Below are 20,485 nucleotides of genomic sequence, written 5' to 3'. Positions count from 1 at the left end.
CAGCTGTTACTCTGAAACCTATAACCAGAATGTACATTACAGGAAATTTCTCTCAGCAAGTAATCACATCGCTGGGGAGTAGCTGTGCATAACACATGTTTAAACTAGGACATCTTTTCTTATCATGGGTTGGCGAGCTCCTCCCATGTGTAGAATACCCCAGTTATCTCTGCTTTTCGGTTTCACTACAGTAAGTAAATATTTGCGAGCCATGTTACTAAAACACTGATTGTATGCCAGGCTTCAAGGTCTTATTGCTGGTAGTAAAACACTGAGTTTGATATCCTTTTAAGTCTATTTAATCAATAGTGAATTTCACTGAAAAGGGCACTAAGGCAGTGGGAGTTGAAAACTCAGCACCTTGCAAGACAAAGCCCACTGAAGTCAATGGGAATTGAGAGTGATCAGCACTTCGCAGGAGGCACTCAGCAGCCTGAGGGATTGGGCCTTTCAGAGCAACTAGCATTTCAGTCTTCAGCATACAAATCAATCCTGTTGATCCTACCATAGAGTATGGAAGGAAACAATATTGGCCAAAATAAATACCTACAGTAATTATGGGTATATTTGCAGAGCATACTTCCTGTTTTATTCTTCCGTGAAAGATCAGTGTCATCTAGTTCTCACACATTTAAAAAACCCACAAGAACATTTTATCTCCCATCAAAAATCTTACAGTTCAGAGACAAGTATAAAAAAAAAAGAAAAAAGAGAGAGATTCAGAAGCAGCCTTGATAAAGTAATGAAATGACAGTTCCCAGCTGGACACCACAAGAACAAAATCTAGCTCATGCACTGATTGGACCTTGTAAAGTCGGCTACTGAGCATGGTGACATAGCCAGTTTTTCAGGATATTTAACAATAGGCGACTGCCCAAGAACAAGATCAAGCCTTCGGTCTCAGGCCTTTTCAAATAAAGCCAAGTAGGTTTCTCTTGTGAAGCAGGAGAAATAGCCACCGTTAGTTCACCCAGAATGACCTTTTACTTAGCTCATCAGAGTAGCAGGAGGCTGATAAAGGGTTTCCTTTTTCTTCCGACTGACAGGAAAGCAGATTTCCACAGCATTAAAAATACGGACATTCACTTGAGTCTTATTCTTTTCCTTATTATTAATCATTTTATTATGATAGTGCCTAAAGATGAGGATCCCATGGAGCTAGGTGTGTATATCAGCAGAGTAAGAGACAGTCCTGGCCTTGAAGAGCTTATAATCTCAATAGACAAGACATGCAAAGAGTGGGGAGAGGAAATATTAATATCCTCATTTTACAGATGGGGAACTGAGACGCCAAGCAGTCCTGCCTTAAATCTGCAGAGAATAAAATGCAAGATAACAAGGCAACATACAGTGGTTGTAATTTTTAAAGCAGAGATACTGTACACTGAGTACAGTACATTATATTGGGAGCTTTATTATAGGGAGTGAACAGCCCAATTCATTAGCAAATCATGACTGATTTTTTGTAGCCCTGTATTGTATTAAACTCCTTTGTTGTTCAGACATTTGGAGAACTGGATGTTGGAATCTATCTTTTGTCTCATTTCCCGCCCCATTCAGGACTGCCCAGAAGCGGGCATACGCTTTAATCTGCGAAGGACAAGGTAGCATATACTGCCCCTTCCACTACACAGAGCCCCACTGAAAATAATAGGTCTTGAAGATACATAATGGTCCATTCCCCAAGCTCTGAACAGAAATACCAGGACAGACAAATGATTGAGTAAGAAATGAACTAGCTGCAACATGCAGTTAGTGATATCTGAAATAACTTCGCTCCAAAAATTAAAACACAAGAAAAATGAATAAAAAGAGGATCCTAGCAAATATGCAGGAAGTGAGGATTTCAGCCAAAGTCTCTCTTCTCCAACCCAGTTTGAAACCCTCTAAGAAATGCACAGAAATGGCATGCATGTGCAGCCAAACTTGATCCCTCTAAGGTCTACAGTCTAAGCACAGCACTGACTGATGATAATGCAGGAAAGACCAACTTGGATTCAGCACAGCTTTTGTGACAAGTGAGCATTGCTCCAACTAACCCATTCCTGGCCTCTCTGGGCAGTATGTAGTACCGAGGAACAAGATGGCTGTGTCACCACACCGATTTCCGTACCTTCAGAAGGCTGTATGTGCTTCTCCAGACACCAAAAGGTAACCTGTACCGTGAAGGCACACCTGTCTGCCCCTTTGTAGGCCAGGGTGCAGTATAAGAAGCCATATCAAACAGCCAGGTGTTTCCTGCTCATTCCTATGGCCAAGAGGATTTCAGACACGCCTGAGTATTTAAGTTGGCAGAAGCGTTCCTTGCTTTTCACACATACTGAGCAACTTCTGGTTTTGGTCCCCTTCTGACATCAGCTCAGCTCCTGCCCCCTAGATCTGTGCATAGAGGGGACCTTCCCAGAGGTGAAAGTAAGCTGTTACAGTCCAGTATGGCATACCAGCAAGAGCTGGTACACAGCTGACCGTACCGGCAGGGGGCAGCTTCCCCAGGAGGCAATTTAAAAGGGCTCCCGGACACTGCTACTGCAGCCGGAGTCCCAGACAGGGTGATCAGATAGCAACTGCGAAAAAATGGGATGGGGTGGGGGAGGGGGGGTTAAATAGGTGTCTATATAAGAAAAAATCCCCCAAAACGGAATTGTCCCTATAAAAACAGGACATCTGGTCACCATAGTCCCGGGCCCTTTAAATCGCTACCCAGGCCCCAGGGTAGAGGCGGCAATTTAAAGGGCCCGGAGATTTAAAGGTCCCACCCCTTCTGCCCAAGTTTCCCCCCCCAGCCCCCTTTTAGGACCCCGGCCCTGCGTACTGGTAAGTCCCTAAGTTACTTTCACCCCTGGACCCTCCATGTGTGGATCTTCTCCCTCCTGCACCAAAGGCTGCTCAGCCCTCTCCAAAAGAGGAGGCCTCATGGCCGGCTCCGGACCCACACAGGGCGACAGGCTCAAGATAGAGCATGCAGGGGTGAATGCACATTATTCCTCCCCCAGTGCCATAGACTTGCCTGTCACATATCGCCTAGGGCTATACGAACATCATTTTCACAGCCCCTAGTGGCTGCTATCACCAAGGAAGCGGGAGGGTCCAAGCCAAGAATGACAGGCTGTTGGAAGCACAGGGTCTTTCAGAGAGCTATCAGATTTGGAGGAGGAAGTTGTTGCCCCACTATCATGACCGGACAAGAAGGTGGGAAAAGAAGAGGGGATCTGCAGAGATTTCTTCCCCCAGAATTGCCTCCCATGGTAAGGATATCCTGGGCCTCTGGATGGAAGAGGAAGATACTGTCCCAGGGACCCGACTCATGCCAGGCACCGCAGAACAGCACCTGAAGTTCCTACCTCTGCCGTTCCTGCAGCGCTCTGTGTTTGACCTGCTTTCTTAGGGGAAAGACTTCACGCAAAGCTTCCCTGTGAGCCACATCACACTTCCAGACAGCTCCATATGTGTAATACACAAGGTGGAACAATACTGTCAGGAGGACAAAAATGACAACATCAGCCTGTGGATGAGACTATGACATATTTAGGGGACAGTCTAATGACTCTAAAAGATGCACCCTTCCATTGATGATGATGATGATGATGTTAAACAGTAAAAAGCCATACATACTGGAAAGCCCTTGTCACCATAAATCCATTAATCAGAGGAGCTGTGGTCTTTAAAATTAAAATACAAAACACTTAATACAGCTACTCCTTTTGCCTGCATGCAAACTTCTTTTAGCTGTTATTTTTGCTTTGAAGACAATGAGACTGCAGGCCTGGCACATTTAATAACCCAATGTTTTATGTCTATTACTAAGGTGGGGAGGGGGTGGGTGTGTGAGAAAGAGAGAGAATGTGTGTTGTGGTGTTACTGTGGCTTTAGGGGGATGAACAGAATCTTCAGGGTGTGGGAGCCGACAGTGGGAGGATGCTGTTGGTTTTAGTTTAGTTTGATAGATTGACTGAGTTAAGATGCTCGGTATATAAGTTAACTCTATACGTAATACAGATTGTTAAATTACTAGCAATGAATTATTATTAAGATTTGTGGATTACCTGAATACAAAACAATACATGTGTATGTCTGTGTGTATCTATCTATCTATCTAAATGTGTGTGGGCGTGTGTGTATTGACTGTAGGGTAATTACTGGAATGATTTTACCAAGAGATGTGGTGGATTCTCCATCGCTGGAAGCCTTTAAATCAAAATGGGACCTCTTTTTCTTTAAAAATGTGCTCTAGCTCAACCACAATATAGGAGTTTAATGCAGGGATTACTGGATGAAATTCTGTGGCCTGTGCTATGCAGGAGCTCAGACTAGGTGATCATAATAGTCCCTTCTAGCCTTAAAAATCAATGAATAAATACTGCAAACCACTCTAGAAGGCTGCGCTGTCAATGCTATTAATACCAGCTTTTATGCACCTTTGATACTGCACAGTGTTAACAATATAATTTAAGGAGGACAACTTGGCCCACACTGCTTCAGACAGAAGTATCTGTCAAGCCCTGTCTCATTTATGTGGGCTCTGTGTGGTTAGAATGATCGGCCACTGCACTGCAAGCACATCTGTTCAACACTTACAGTAGGAAACAAAAAAATGGACAGGAAATGCTTACAGACAGCCTGTAGTGGACTGTCACAAACTGAACAACCAAAAGGGCCACACAATTTGCCATTACGTGAATAACAGTGACATTAAGAAGTCAAAGAACCTTTTATATACCCCTGAATGGGCTTTAGGGGGTTAACGCTAAAAAACATTCTGTGGAAAATAGCCTTTGGAATTTCCATTCTCTAGGAAACATCCCTGCCGTCACATAGGTATATGGGAACTGGCTCCTCTAGTCTGGTTTCCTGTCTACAAAAAAGGCCAGCCCCAGATGCTTTAGAGGAATGTGTAAAAGTCCCATAATGGACAATTACGCAGTTGGATACCTTTGGGTTAGGAGCAAGATGGGGAACCTCTGTTCCTAACCCTGGGACAGGCAAAAGTTAGCTTATGCCCTGAAGTAGGAGTGTTGATTAGCTCTCATACAATTCTGCCCTAGCTAGTAGAACAGAGGGTATTTTTATTATCCATATAAAAGTCTAGCCTTTTTTCTTGCCCTCAGTAGTAACAACAGTGGCACAAGACCCACTTCAAATCTGCTCATCACAAAGACTTCTGGCAGGACTACAGTACTGCAGGATAGCAAGAAAGTGCCATGTCCCCTCTTTCCACATCCTGGCCAGAGGAGCTCTTGGGAGCCGCAAACCAGCTAAGCAAACCTGAGTGTTTGAGGTAAACATCAGACCCAAGCATCAACCTCTGCAAAAGATTTGTTTTGCCCTTTTGAAGATGGAAAGGAAAGTGTGACAAGTGCCAATGTTTAGTCCATCAAAAATACAGTTATAGCTGTAGTCAAACGCACTCAGTCAAGAGCAGCCATCCCCTAAGCAGGAATGTATCTCCAGGCTGAATCTCTGACCCCAGGGCAGAACAATGCTGGGTTGTAATAAGAAATACTGTGCGTCTGTGTTTCTCACCATATATTTGGGTAAGCTTTCACATTCAAGGGTCATGATCTTCTCAGGCTGATCAATTGTGACGGAAGAGATGGCTCCCAACCCCTCAGCTGTAATAGCATGTCTGACCAAGCCCACCTACGCCATGGAAATAAAAGCCTAACATGAATCCAGTCTCTCTGACTTTAACCAAAAGCCCAAACCCTGAAGTGTCCACTGCCATTAAATGGAAAAGGGTCACAAGGAGCAGGAGAAAGAGGCTTTGTACATCTAGCAGGAGTTGGTCCCATTGCTTGCTCTTCATGTACTCTCACCTTGTGTGAACAATGTTTAAGTTGATGCTCAGCTGTGTTCTTGGCAGTTTCTTGCTGCTGTCCTCCAAACTAGACAGATGACAGTGTCCAGCAATCCACCTGCCACCCCATGTATTTGTCTCAGAAGTGTTAAAAAAAAAAAAAAAAAAAGGGTGGAGAACTAACAACCAGGCATCTTCTGGCCACCCATTTGGGGATGAAGCTGTGGCTCTTTTCAGACTAGGGGTAGGCAGCAGTATGCCTTGGCTGAAGTTATGTTTGGATAGCCAGTTCATTTCTCTCCTATCTTAATTTCTCTAAACTGCTTTTTATATACTATGAGGGGGAGGGATTCATGATGCAGCTACTGCAAAGTTTTAACTCTGTTTCCCATGTCGGCACCTCCTAAGGATTACAGACAGGATCACTGATACATGGAGTCAGACCTGTGTCCAAATCTAGCACAGGAGCCTTCCCCTCTTCCTCATGACAGCATAATGCAGTCCGTAAAGCATGCAAAGTAAATATACAAAATTTACTTAGACTAGATTTGTAAAACAGCAATGCATGGACAGTGTGCATGAATATGCAATGTTCTACTCTATCACTCGTGTGTGCAGGAAAGAGACTACATTGTCAGCTGCATCAGTTTAAATCACGCTTCAGTGTCTGATAATGTTGCAGTGGATACATATCCTGTTTCCATGTCTAATGTTGTTGTCAGCCCCATGTTTATGGTGGAGAATGGGTGCCAGGAGTTTTGAACCTTCATGTCACATTTTGAAAGATTACTGCTGCATTTGAGGGGTTCAGTACTGTAATCTCAGATAGGTGACTGTGCATAGCCACAGCGGTTATAAAGTTTGCAGTTGTTCTTGTCTTACAGCTGAGCTTATCAGTCACGTGATACCAAGTCAGAGTAGGGCTGAGTGTTAGCTGATTGGGAGGGATGATTAAAAGCTATATTTCTATATCTTGGACACTGCTTTCCTCTGACCAAACTGCAGCCCCGCCTGTCAGTGTCTCATAGCCAGAATGTAGCTACTCCAGAATGTAGTAACTGGCTCCAAAGAGCTGCAATCCTTTCAAATACATAACTGCAAGGATACCTGAAATGAATCCCGGTGATGAAACTCTGATTCCTCAGTGTGGAGGCAGGGATCCCTCCTCCAGGATTGAAAGGACACAGAGCATCTCAATTAACTCCTATTTCTAGCTTCATCTTCAGAGCTCAAAATAGAAATGCAGGCTTTGCTTTGCATCTGACTGCAAGAACCAACTGAGTCTCGGAACTGAGGACTCAAAATGCTGACTCTCAACTCTGCAGTATGTTCTGCATGGGTAAAAATAGATACCTGAGTAACCAGTAAAAGTCACATTCTCTAGAATAAGCAAATGTACTACATTTATACCTTGTAGGTGGCACAAGGCTAAATCTCTGTGTGTCTGTATTATAGATACACACACAGATTTTTTATATATATATTTTAAAAATATGACTTTGCAGACTTAACTCAAAGTTGCTTTTGCTGGCAAACAGACAAGTTCAGATAATCATATACTGAAAGCTTCAAAGCTTAGAACTGAAGTCCCAAAACATCTCACTTGATCCAGAGTTCTAGAATTAAAGTGCAATGCACCCTCATTAAGCAGCACCTGTCATTTTGCTTTTTCCAAGTTACGGAGGTATTGGTAGTGATAGTGACCCTAGAGTTGAAGATGAATTAAGATTTACACTTAGAGCATGACTCAATTTAGTTTCCATTTTATACACACTAACTCTTCCTAGAACAACTGAATGTTCTACACATTCTTCCTCTCTGCCCCTGACAAAACCCCACATTTTCTTTTTGAAAGAGGAAACATTTAAAGACCAGCCCTTCCTAAAATTTGGTCCTGAGACTCTCAGTTTTCTAGGGTCCCTTTGAGCTAAAGAGCCATAATCACCATAAACTCCAGTCTTCACACGCACACTCTGATAACATATTGAAGGCAGCCTCTTTGAAAGTATTTATATCAAAATAAATTATTCCCCTGGCATAATCTATTCTAGCTTCGCTATCAAGTACCACCAGCTCCTTCAATTTTCCGGTGCTGCCTGATGGACCAGATGTGTTCTGCACTTTGCCCGAGGGAGACAGGTTGGGCAGCACGGGTGAAGCGGGCGTGACAGCTTTCACACGGATGCACAAGAGGCCAAGGAAAAGGGAAGGAGAGGTTCTGTGCACCGGAGCTGGGGAGACTGGGACACACTATGGAACTGGGAGTGCGGGAAGCTCAGAGCCTTTACTGCTACAGCACCGCACATGACGAGTTCCATCTGCAGGCTGTTGTGATTTGTACGTTGTGAATGGTTCCACGTTAGAGCTGAAAGGGATTTCGCTGTGGAATCAGCAAGCGTATTTGGGCAGAAAGAAAAGGAGTACTTGTGGCACCTTAGAGACTAACCAATTTATTTGAGCATGAGCTTTCGTGAGCTACAGCTCACTTTATCTGAATGCATCTGAAGAAGTGAGCTGTAGCTCACGAAAGCTTACGCTCAAATAAATTGGTACTCCTTTTCTTTTTGCGAATACAGACTAACACAGCTGCTACTCTGAAACCTGTCTTTGGGCAGAAAGTTATGCTTGGTGAAGTTGCTGTGGCTGTGAACATCCTCAACTGCGGGGTTATAGCCAGTTGCTGTGGATGCGCTGATTGATGACTGTAGGGAGGGGTCCATATCACTAGTACATATTTATGGCTTGTCGAGAAGCGCCTAGAGCAAAGGACAAATGCTCCCTTTTTAAAATGGATGTGTATATAAATAAATGAATGTGTTTGCTTTACTTGCGACATCCTGGATTTTTACTGAATGTGCTGGTTGAATCTGAACTGGAACAATCTTAATCCTAGGTTAATGAAGATTTTTGTTCTGAAGTAATAAATAATAGAGTCAAGGAGATACAGTTAGAAGTTGAACAACTGCCAAAGCATGGAGATTACATTTCATACAAACCTCTTTGTTTGCCAATTACTTACCTGGTCACTGCTCCTGTAAATGAATCTTTTTATCCACCTGTTTCTGCCAGCATTGAAAGCTGCTGCAAATACGAAATAATTAAAAGCAGCTATTGGCAAAGAGCTCCATCAGCCAACACTGGAAGAAAATCTTCTCTTGAAGTTGCTGGAACATGTCTAGTATGTTACTTTACTTACACTAAAGCAAGTAATCACTTGTCACAGACCCTGTAATTACTGCTCAGAGATCAAGGCATGATAACCAGCTCAAACTACAGATTTAATGCACAGCTGGAACAAGAAGTCTGTGAAGCCCTCACAAGATCCGAAAGAGTGAAAATAAAGCCAACATAGGAAGTCAGTGTGACATTATATGCATTATAATTCCAACAATACATCCTGAAATTGTTAAGAATAAAAAAGCAATTCCATTGTGGATCTCCCCTGCTATAAGCATTTACAGGTTAAAATTATTTACTTACAAAGTCTGAATTAGTAACAGAAAAGCAAGGAGTCAGAGTCTAGGCTTATCCATTAAAGTCTTTCATTGAACACGTTTTCCCTGTTGCAATCCTAGGTAAGTAGACCCAAATTGCTCATCTGTACAGAGAGAAGATTTCCTCCCCTGGTAACTAATCATGATCATTCGGAACACTTGGAAGTCAGATGTAAAAAATGTACTAAAATGTTAGCTAGAATAGTTTTGCAGTGTGCGTTTCTTGGCTCCAGAGGATGGAGTCTCCTTATGGTATGCTGAGAGTACTTGCGCACATAGAGGAGTTCCCTCTTCTGGCTGATCTAATGGAGCAGTTCCTGTAGCTCACTAGGAAACGACCATGCTTCTGGATCCAAAGTCTAAGTATTGCATATGGTTGTCAGATAATCATGGTGCCACTACGTGAAAGGTCAAGGGATTGCTACACACCAAAAAGGAATGCCGATTTTTACCCACAATGTTCTGACAATTACAGCACATAATACTAGGATATAAAGTGACACTATATAAAAGATACAGTAAAAAATTCTGTACTGAGTAGAGAACTAGAAGATATTAAAGCAAGGATGATACTAATGGCTATAATTCAGGTTACCTATGCATTTTCATTACAAACACACAGACACAAATGTCATTTCAGTCACAAATTTTCACCTTCCAAGCTGAAATATCCCAGACCCAGCCTCTGCCCAAAGTTAATCTGTTTCAGAATGTTTGAGCATTTCTGAGAGAGGAGAATGGGAGCAATGGAATAGCTGGGGGTGAAGATAAAGATTTGGCAGGTGTGACTAAGTGGGATTTTTTGTAATATTTTTATGAACCCTATGTGTGTCTCAGTTTCTCCTCTATGCGGCATTGTTACCCAGTGGGGAGAAAAGGACTGTTTGCTCTTGGGACAAGCTAGGAGATAGAGGTGTGGATGTTGCCTACCTGTTTGGCCCTTAATCCCCATATCAGTGGGCCTCTTGAGAATACAATGGCAGATCCAATTGCCCGGACACTTAGCAAGCAATGACCCAAAGGGATATGGACTTCACTGCCCCTCAGCAAGGAGACTGAACAGTATTTCCCCACCTGGAGAACAAAGGACTGGAGAGGTGTTAGGTGGGGGTTAACGTGGACTTGGGAAGCAGTCAGGCACACCTGGGCGTCTGACAAATAAGCTCAGATAGACAGAGAGAGGGAGCTTGAACAACGGAGTTCACTTCAGCTTGGCTTGGCTCGGCTCCGTGTTAACTAGAACGGACTATGCTTTAATCTTCATTCTTCTATGCTAGCCTAAGGACTTCCTGTGCTGTGTTCCAGATGACTAATAAACCCTACTCTTTTGATAATGCTGTGTCAATGTCACTGCAAATGCTTGGAGGGGTGCACTGATCCCTAAAAACTCTACAAGTTTCCATCAGGGGTCTGTCTCTGTTGGACTCACTGACTGGAGTTCACAATATGAAGCAGAAGTGCTTCAGGTCCAGAGGTCCAGTCTAAGGAGGCAGTGAAGTCGTGTGGCTTATCCTGGAGGAAGAGTAAGTTCCATGGCACACCAGAGGGCTTCCTCCTAGAGACCATTCCAAAGCTGAGGCCATAGCACTGATCCTGTGGATCTGTGACAGCAGGGAAACAGCCCTTAGTGAGGAGTTTTAATATGACTAAGTTATGGGCCTTTGAAGAACACAGTATGTACATGCACAGCCATTTATCAAAGACAACTGTCTGATGTCCAGCAGGCGATAACTTAGCTGCATGTTAAAAAATTATTGGAGGTGTGATCTTTTTATGGATCTGGGCCTTCTGCATTCAGTGCACTGTAAAGTGCAAATTTAGTGGAGGAGACTTGCCTTATTTAGTCCCCAAATCCAGCAGAGCACTTAAGCATATGCTTAACTATCAGCATGGGAGTAGTCCCATTGATTTCAAAGGTAGTAATACTTCAGTGGTAGTTAATACCCGTAAAGCCCTTTGAAGACTGCAAGTGATATGAAAGTGCTAACTATTAAAGCTTAAAATTTGATTTTTGCAACACTTTATTGTTTTATATGTTAGAAAGCAAATGGAGGATTGGAACAGAGAAATTTTCTACAGACTGAAAATAAATTTTATGCTAAAGAATAGGTTTCTGTTGTAATATATTGGGAATAACACCAGTTATCTGGGACCTGTGCTGTTCAACTCAGAATGGACAAAAATCAATGATTTAAAAAAAAATCTGATTTTTTTTTTATAAAATGCTTTTTGAGGAAGAAACCTATCTAAAGATAGCTTTAATTAAGATACATTATAGCTCAAAGATATCTCATCATAGAATAGGCATTATAAATTCTAATTCTACAGTATGAGACAATATATTCATGTAATGTTTAAGAAAGATTTTGTAAATGAGTTCAAATAGTTCATGGATTAGGGACCCAATCTCATGGGGTTCCAGGGGCTTCTGTACAGAGATGTTTAGTTTTGCAGTTCTCAGACTATGGATTTGTGTCTCCAGAGAGAACATGCTTGTTAACAGCAAAAATGTTTTAAAATAAATAAATAATATATAGAGAGGTGAGAAATAACAGACCTCAACCCTATTGTCCCTTTGCAAATTTATGTACACAGAGTCAATTCCTTACCTCTCTCTAAAAGTGCAAAGTTTCAAAAAGTTCAATGAATAGAAGATTGTTGGGGTCGGAATAGATCTGGACAAAGAAGTAGTCTGAAGATAATGTGAGAAGGGAGCCACAGGGAGTAGAAACAAAAGTGAAACTGTTTGAGCAGCAAGAAGAAAAGGAGTACTAGTGGCACCTTAGAGACTAACCAATTTATTTGAGCATAAGCTTCCATGAGCTACAGCTCACTTCATCAGATGCATTCAGTGGAAAATACAGTGAGGAGATGAGCTGTAGCTCACGGAAGCTTATGCTCAAATAAATTGGTTAGTCTCTAAGGTGCCACTAGTACTCCTTTTCTTTTTGCGAATACAGACTAACACGGCTGCTACTTTGAAACCTGTTTGAGCAGCATATTCCAGAAGTCTTGAGGTCTTTCTGAGTGTATCCTTCATTGATTTGAGATCTACCGTACCATTCTCTCACTAGAAGGGAAAATCTATAATGGCAGCAGGCTGTAAAAGAGACCCAGTTTGGGAATAAGAACCATTCAATAAATATGTTTGCTGATGATGTTTTAAAGAAAGTCACACCAGTAAACTGGTGGAAGTCATTTAAGCACTTGGATTCAGAGACCCTTGAAGTGATAATTTCACTTTTAACATCAGTAGCTTCTTCTGCCGGTGTAGAAAGAATATTTTCTTCCTTTGGACTAAGTCATTCCAAACTGAGAAATCATTTGGGATCTGAAAAAGCAGGAAAGCTTGTTTTTCTTTTCCAGATTATGAACAAACAGGAAAATGAATGAGAAGATGACTGAGTTAGCTGCAGAAGTCAATATTTTAAGTTTCTCATGTTGACTATGGTGCACATAGTCGATTTAATTTTTTTAAAATATTTCATTTAACTATTTTAGTTCAAAACAATTTTAACAAAAACAAACCTGATTTTAAAAAACTTGAATGTTTAACTAAATTAAAAAATTCATATGCTTGTTTTGTTAAAATATTATATGTTTGCTGTTGAAGAAAAAAAATCCAGAATACATAATATTGTTGTTTTAGTTAAATAAAACAATTTAAATGTCTGTCTGGTGATGTTCTCCTCCTAATACAGCATGGCAAGAAAATCCTCCCAATGTTAACGATTAACCTGTTGAATTGGAGATAGTTCACCTCCCAATGACTTCATAAATATCTACTTCAATTACCTTTGGTAAATGAAATAACCAAACAATCATTCATTTTCTGATATAGCTGTAAAACTAATCTGAAAAGTTTTCAAAATAAGTCACTTAAAAATGTATAGTGTGTACCTTCTAAAAATTCAACCTACATCTATCTCCAAGTTGTGAAGAATATGTATTAAGGTTATAACAACCAACAAGAATGCACTTTTAATGTAGAAATCCATGATTAAATCGAGTCTTCCAAACTAGTGATTTAAATCAAATCCACCCTGGTTCAATTTATTCATAAATGATCCAGAAAAGTGGGTGAACAAAGAGGTAGCAACATTGGCAGACAATACAAAATTACTCAAGACAGTTAAGGCCCACGTTGACTGCAAAGAGTTACAAAGGAATCTTACTAAATTGGGTGACTGGGCAAGAAAATGGGAGGAAAAATTCCATGTTGATAAGTGAAATGTACCACAAATTGTAAAAAAATAATCCCAACTATACATACAATATGATGAGGTCTAAATTAGCTGTTATCATTCAAGAAATAGATTTTAGAGTCACTATGGATAGTTCTCTGAAAACATCAGCTCAATGTGTAGCTAACTATGTTAGGAACCATTAGGAAAGGGATAGATAATAAAACAGAAAATATCATAATGCCACTATATAAATCCATGGTATGCACACACCTGAAATATTGCATGCAGTTCTGGTCACCCCATCTCCAAAAAGATATATTAGAATTGGAAAAGGTGCAGAGAAGGGCAACAAAAGTTATTAGAGATACAGAACAGCTTCTGTATGAAGAGAGATTAAAAAATCTGGCACTGTTCAGTTTGGAAAAAGAACACTCAGGAAGATCTGATAGAGGTCTATAAAATCTTGACTGGTGTGGAGAAAGTGAATAAGGAAGCATTATTTATCCCTTCACATAGCACTAGAACTAGGGGTCAATTGATTAAATTATTACGCAGCAGGTTTAAAACAAACATAAGGAAGTACTTCTTCACACAACACACAGTCAACCTGTGGAACTCCTTGCCATGGGATGTTGTGAAGGCCAAAAGTATAACTGGGTTCAAAAAGAAAGAGTAAGTTCATGGAGGATAAGTCCAACAATGGCTATTAGCCAAGATGATAAGGGATGCAACCCCATTCTCTGAGTGTCCCTAAACCTCTAACTGCCAGAGACAGGGACTAGAAAACAAGGGATGGATCACTCAAATTCCCAGTTCTGTTCATTCCCTCTGACGCATCTGACACTGGCCACTGTCAGAGACAGGATACTGGGCTAGATGGACAATTGATCTGATCCAGTATGGCAGTTCTTATGTTATCAAGAAGAACACCAATTCAATAGTTCATTCATTCTTACAAGATACTGCAAATATCACGGCATCTGTCACCCTCTGAAGTGTGTTGGTGCCATCTATATGCACTTACCTTCCTAGCTCTTCCCCAATTTCATAAACGTCTTCCACCTTCTGTTGTTTGAACACAGCCATCCCTGGACTCCTCATTGATGCACCTAGATAATGTGACTGGAATATAAAATACAAAGATGGTAAATTAATTGTGCAGTTCAAGAGTAGCACAAGCTCAACCACAATAAACAAAGAATCATTAAAAACACACTTCACTGTGACTCTATTCCAGCTCATTACGTTCAAAGTTACCACCAGCTGATGGCTGTTCTGTGGACTGTGTGAAATAAATGTGGTGGTGTGAGCACAGCTGCCAGGACCTGATCCTGGGTGGTGCTGAGTACCCTCCACTCCTATTGGCTTCCAGTAGTGTACAGCACCATGCAGAATCAAGCTCCTGGGTCCTCACCCAACAAAGTGCTTAAGCACATGCTTAACTTAAAGCATAGATATAGACCTATTGACTTAAATGGGACAAGTCACATGCATAAAGTTAAGCACACGCTTAACTGCTTTGCTAGATCAGGGACCCTAAGTGACCATCTCACGGAAAAAAACCACCGTCAGAATCAGCACAATTGGCCTCCACATGGGCAGTCTCAGCAGAGAGGCTCAGGATAGAATGGGCGAGGAAACTGAAATTCCTTCTTCCTGATTGAGCTGGTCAGTGTTGAAGCACATTGGTGGGGCAGCATGGGCAAGCTTGCACTACTGCTGTGCAGATCAACCGAGGGATTTGGTCTCCAGGCACCTCTCAAACATGAGTCACTTCAAACAAGGGGAAAAAGCAGCAAGGGGCAGCTCAGCACTTGTGTACCTATTGCACTGCACAGCCATGAGATACAATCAGGTTCATTTCCCAGGCTTGCTCCCTTCCTGGGTAACAGTGTCTGAGAGAGCTGCAGAAGCAGGGCCCAACACTGGGGGTTTCAGAATCAGGAGCGTATCACATTTCTATGTAGTGACTGCCTCTGACTATTTTAGGAGCAGTGATGGATTTTGAAGGGTGTCTTGCACAAAGGAAAGTTATGGCAATATAAATCACAGGGCCTTGACAGGGTGGTAAGCAAGAGAAGTAAGTGGCTGGGTGGCCTAGGAGTAATAGTCCTTACTTTCTGTGCTAGAGGTATTGGGTTCAAATTCGGGGGATGCTCTGGTGGACAGGAACTACATTTTAGGCTCCCAAATTTTTGGGGCAGAGGATGACACAAAGCACAAACCACAAGTGACAGATTTTATTCACATAATTTAAGACACTATTGGAAGGAGATCAGACGCTACAGGCATGAGGACAGTGTAAGAACCTATACAGAACAGCATTCTCCAATGCAGAGCTCCTAGGCTTTAATTTTACATTACAACATTTTTGAGGCAGCTGCTGTGTGAGAAGGAACTAAAAAGCCTATCTGAAAACCTTTTTTTTTAAGTGTTCATATTCATTCAAATTCCTGTGTAGCAGGTGTTTTATCCCAAGGAGTTTTCATAATAAAATTAAAAGGATAATGCTAATGTGAGTGACTCTCAGTAGGGGAAAAAATTTAGGTCCAAACAGGCGGATCAGATATCCTGATTTTATAGAAACAGTCCCGATATTCGGGGCTTTGTCTTATATAGGCACCTATTACCCCCCTCACACACACATCCTGTCCCAATTTTTCACACTTGCTATCTGGTCCAAGATCCAAAGTGTGACATTGGAATTGTTAGAAACTGGTCAGAATGCCCTATGGATTCCATTTTTAAAAAATACCCCCCCAAAAGCTGACCCCTCTACTAGATCTCTTTTATGAACAATGTTGCTTTTCATTCCTGTCCACTTAGTTCAGAGACTGCTACCTAAGTACAAGATCATGGACCCTGTTCCTTAGGGCAGTGATTCTCAACCAAGGGTTCACTTACCCCAGGGGGCAAGCAGAGGCCTTCCAAGGGATACACCAACTCATCTAGATATTTGCCTAGTTTTAAAACAGGCTACACGAAAAGTACTAGAAGTCAGTACAAACTAAAATTTCATACAATGACTTGTTTATACTGCGCTATATACTATATTAATGTTTGTCAACCGGGGGGGGGGTCGCAATTTATTTTATAATTGTACAGTAAAAGAGAAAGTAAGCAATTTTTCAGTACTAGTGTGCTGTGACACTTTTGTATTTTTATGTCTGATTTTGGAAGCAAGTAGTTTTTAAGTGAGGGGAAACTTGGGGTATGCAAGACAAATCAGTCTCCTGAAAGGGTTACAGTAGTCTGGAAGGGTTGAGAATCACTGCCTCAGTGCACATCCCCACAGTAAAGACTGATAAGTTTTAAAATGGGAGCATGCTGAGCAGCTTACAATATGGTTTGGTCTTTCCTGTGTAAACAGGACCCCACGGTTATACTCATGTCATGGACCCATGCTACAGCTACTATGCAGTTCAATATTTTTAAGTATGTTTGTACATCCCTTACAAATATTTATAATGTTACAGTAAAAATGTAACTACCCCAAACTTATCTAACAGAAATTCTAGTGCACACCTGAGAAATACCCCTCAGGTGTATTTCAGGCCCAGCTGTGATTACCACACCTCTCAATTCAATTCTCATTTGCCCATGTGGATTAGCCCCAATGCTTGCAAGCAATACATTAGGAACTCCCAGTTTCTGTATTTCTGTACAACTCTTATGACCTTTTTAAAGAATGTCTTTCACTCTATAATACTTTTGCACACTGGAGAACTAGAAGCATAAGCACATCAAAACCTATTTTGATCCTTTAAAATTATGTTCGATCTAAATGCTGCAACAAGACATGGCTATTTAGATAAATTAGTAGATTTGTAATTCTTTAGACACTGTGTTAATAGCTTTGAAATACTGAAAAACCATTGAAAGGGATTCTGCCAAATTGAAACTCATGTTCCTTTAAAAGATTTCCCTGTGTTCCCAACACTATCTTAAATCATAACACTGAAAGAGTTGTACAAATCGAACTTCCTTATCACAATTCATGCTATTAGTTTGCTTTTTCCACTGCATAGACTAGCCAATTTATTCTCACTCTTTTTTTGCGGGGAGGGAGGGAGAAGAAGGGAATTGTCAGGTTTTTACAATTAGGAAACAAACACTACAGGTTACTGGGATTCCTTTCCAAGGATAGTGTTTCCATTTAAACTAAGAAAGAAAATCAAGGAAACATTCCACCCACTGCCACGTACTGCTTTTTGAAAGCCTGTTTTAACAAAGCTTATATGTTGGGCCTACAATTACTCTCAGTGACCCCTAGTCTCAAGAGGAAAGATTCCTGTCTGAATGTCACATCAACCCTTAACCTGAATAGTGAACTATGACTAACATTTACACTCATAAAACCTTATCAGTAAATGAAGGGATGCAAATAAGATTACAGATCCTTTTTTTAAAAAGTCCAACTCAACTGATCCTTGCAAAGGGAGGAAGAGAACCAGTATCTGGTATCCTCCTCTGCTATTCCAGCCTTTTCCATAACTATTTAATACATTCCAATAGCTCTTACTAGATGCTACATTTAACATCTTTGTTGTGCATGCTTTTGTACAATACTATTTTCTTAGTATTTTGAGATCCAGATGAATTTTGAGATCATTCATTTTCCTTTCCTTACCGTTTCAATAATATACGATAAGCACTCCAGCTGTCTAACTGATCAGGATTGCCCTGTTATATGCCCATGCCTAATGTCCATTATCCATTCATATTTTAGTAAATGCTCTACAGAATTGCCTTTCTGCAATTCCCAAGTTTGAGATGCTGAAATGTAGCTCATTTGTTCCCTAAATCCTCTTTTGACCCTTTCCCAAATAATGATGGGTCACTATTTTACAGTGTAGTAGAACCTAAGGGAAACAATGGAAATCCCAACACTGAAGACATTTAAAACTAGAATGGATAAAGCACTAGAAAAATATACAGTTGGGAACAATTCTGTGCTGCTGACAAGGGTGGACTAGATGAGCAAAAAGGGCTTCTATCTCTTATTCTCCCTTTCCATCTCCATTCACCTTCAGAGATCTTAATCTCCCTTGTTGATTACCATTACTACATGTTGAGCATTCTGAAAGGTTCAGTAATCTGTTATTTTGTTCATTGTTTACTATTTTGTTTTCTTCTCCCCAAATCTAATCCCACTACTGGCATAAAAACCTCTCTCCTCCAGCTGAAAATAAACAGCTCACTAGCAGCTTCACCCAAACTAGTGTATCCCTCAGGCAATTCTTTCGTCTCCTCAAAAAAGTTCTAAGATCAGCTCTGCTTAGGGCTTAAAGAAACAAGTTTACTACCTTGTGTTGGGTGTCTTAAAAAAAAGCTTGTAAGGCGTGCAGTGTACAACAGTACATATTTCCATTCTGAGAAAATATTTTATTCATAGATGTTAAGATGGGATTTTCAGAAGTGCTCAGTGCTTACCTAACTCAGCCCCTCCTGACTTTTTTAGGAGCAGAATAAAGGCAACTTGACGACTTTTGAAAACCCAACCCTTATACCGTGTTCATATCACTTTTCAGGAGAAAGTTCTAAGCGTGTGCAGCAGTTCGCAACTAATGGCAAGGCATTTCTGGGAAGAGACTTATCTATTACAGTACTAAACTCTGCTGAGACTTGTCAAAAGAATGTAATTCCCTTAGGTTGATTGCTCCCTTTATCACAATCCAAGATGTAAGCCTAACAACAACATTACTGCAAACAAAGCTAAAAAAAAATACCATTGCCCTGAAAGAGACACTGGACTGTGACATGGAGGGACAAGTTGAAAATACTGCTCTAAAAATGAAGAACTTGCCCAAGACACCTCTGGGGAAACAGCTAGGTCCTGTCAACTGACCATTTACTCATCTCCCCTGAGGTTATCAAGTGGAAGTTTTGCCTGATTTGAACACATCACAGTGGTAGCCACATACAAAAAGAAAACCCAGACTTGCTGGTTAGAGCTTCCTTGTTTCTATAGCTTTATAATTTGCTCATCTATTTCTGAAGTGACTAAAGAAACCAGCTTCTCTCTTGATCTTTGAAGCACGTCTTTCTTCCAGAAGGTCAAACCAGCAAGCCTTCCCACAGGTATTATATACTGTAGTAGCATCCAAATGTCTCAGTCAGGACCGGAACTCCATTTTATAAACTGCCCCAAAGAGTTTACAACCTCCAACCTACAAACCTTACAATCTTTGATATGTTGGCGTTTCCCATTCTATCACTACAGCCTATTCTGTAAAACCCTCCACTCCACATTACTTCTGCAGATAGGCCTCACTGGCTCTCACCCAGCAGTAACTGTAGTAAAAGCCCAAAATAAATCACACACTTGAGGAACCAAATTGCCTGTCATTAGCAAATATGGAGGCATGGGGCGGGGAAGCTAGCATAAAATGACCTTCATGGTGTTAAAATGCCTTTGGAATGAAATATTCCACTCTCAAGTGGCATTTACTGTTCATAAAAAGAACTATCGCCAGATATTCTGTGGTAATTCTAGAAAATTATGAAGATTTCTCCCATACTCAAAGAACTAGATTATGCCATTTTTGTTATGATGCATTCAGAGGTTTGGAGCACAATCAAACCAAAGAAGGGATGAGAACCTTAATACTTTTTTAATCAGGTGGTCAATTTTTCCTTAGGTCAACTAGTGAAACCAAGTCAGCTGAATCAGGGTTGGGCACTCAGATTTGGTTGATTTAAACACCAAGGCATACACAATATCCTGGAAAAGCAGAAATAATCTATTGTATTTTCTGCCAATCTATTTTTATTCCAATATTTCTCAGGCAGTTCTACACAAAAACCATTCGTGATGCATTGGGCTATGATCATTTTATTCATTTTGGCTCTAATCCAAAGCACATTTAAAAGTTGATGGGAGTCTATTGACTCCCAGTGGGCTTTGGATCAGGGCTAATTTTAAACTAAGATTCAATTACTGATGTTTGAAAGGATTTTATTGTGCGAAAAAGGTTATCCAGATACCTCTGCTGCATCTAATGTGCAGC

At 40.9% G+C, this 20,485-nt stretch overlaps 1 protein-coding gene across 2 annotated transcripts in view; it reads right to left on the bottom strand.

The window, feature by feature from the left end:
- Positions 1–20,485, bottom strand: part of DAPK2 (death associated protein kinase 2) — an 89,890-nt gene that overhangs the window by 65,482 nt on the left and 3,923 nt on the right. For both annotated transcript variants that reach the window (XM_073303561.2, XM_073303560.2), the window contains exon 2: positions 14,500–14,597. In XM_073303561.2, the coding sequence (XP_073159662.2) occupies positions 14,500–14,576 (77 nt within the window). In that variant the 5' untranslated portion in view covers positions 14,577–14,597. The remainder of the gene's footprint in view (positions 1–14,499; positions 14,598–20,485) is intronic.

Source organism: Lepidochelys kempii, chromosome 10, assembly GCF_965140285.1.
Source record: "Lepidochelys kempii isolate rLepKem1 chromosome 10, rLepKem1.hap1, whole genome shotgun sequence".
In the NCBI taxonomy this organism is placed as follows: Eukaryota; Metazoa; Chordata; order Testudines; family Cheloniidae; genus Lepidochelys; species Lepidochelys kempii.
This window is presented reverse-complemented; position numbering and strand designations above follow the sequence as displayed.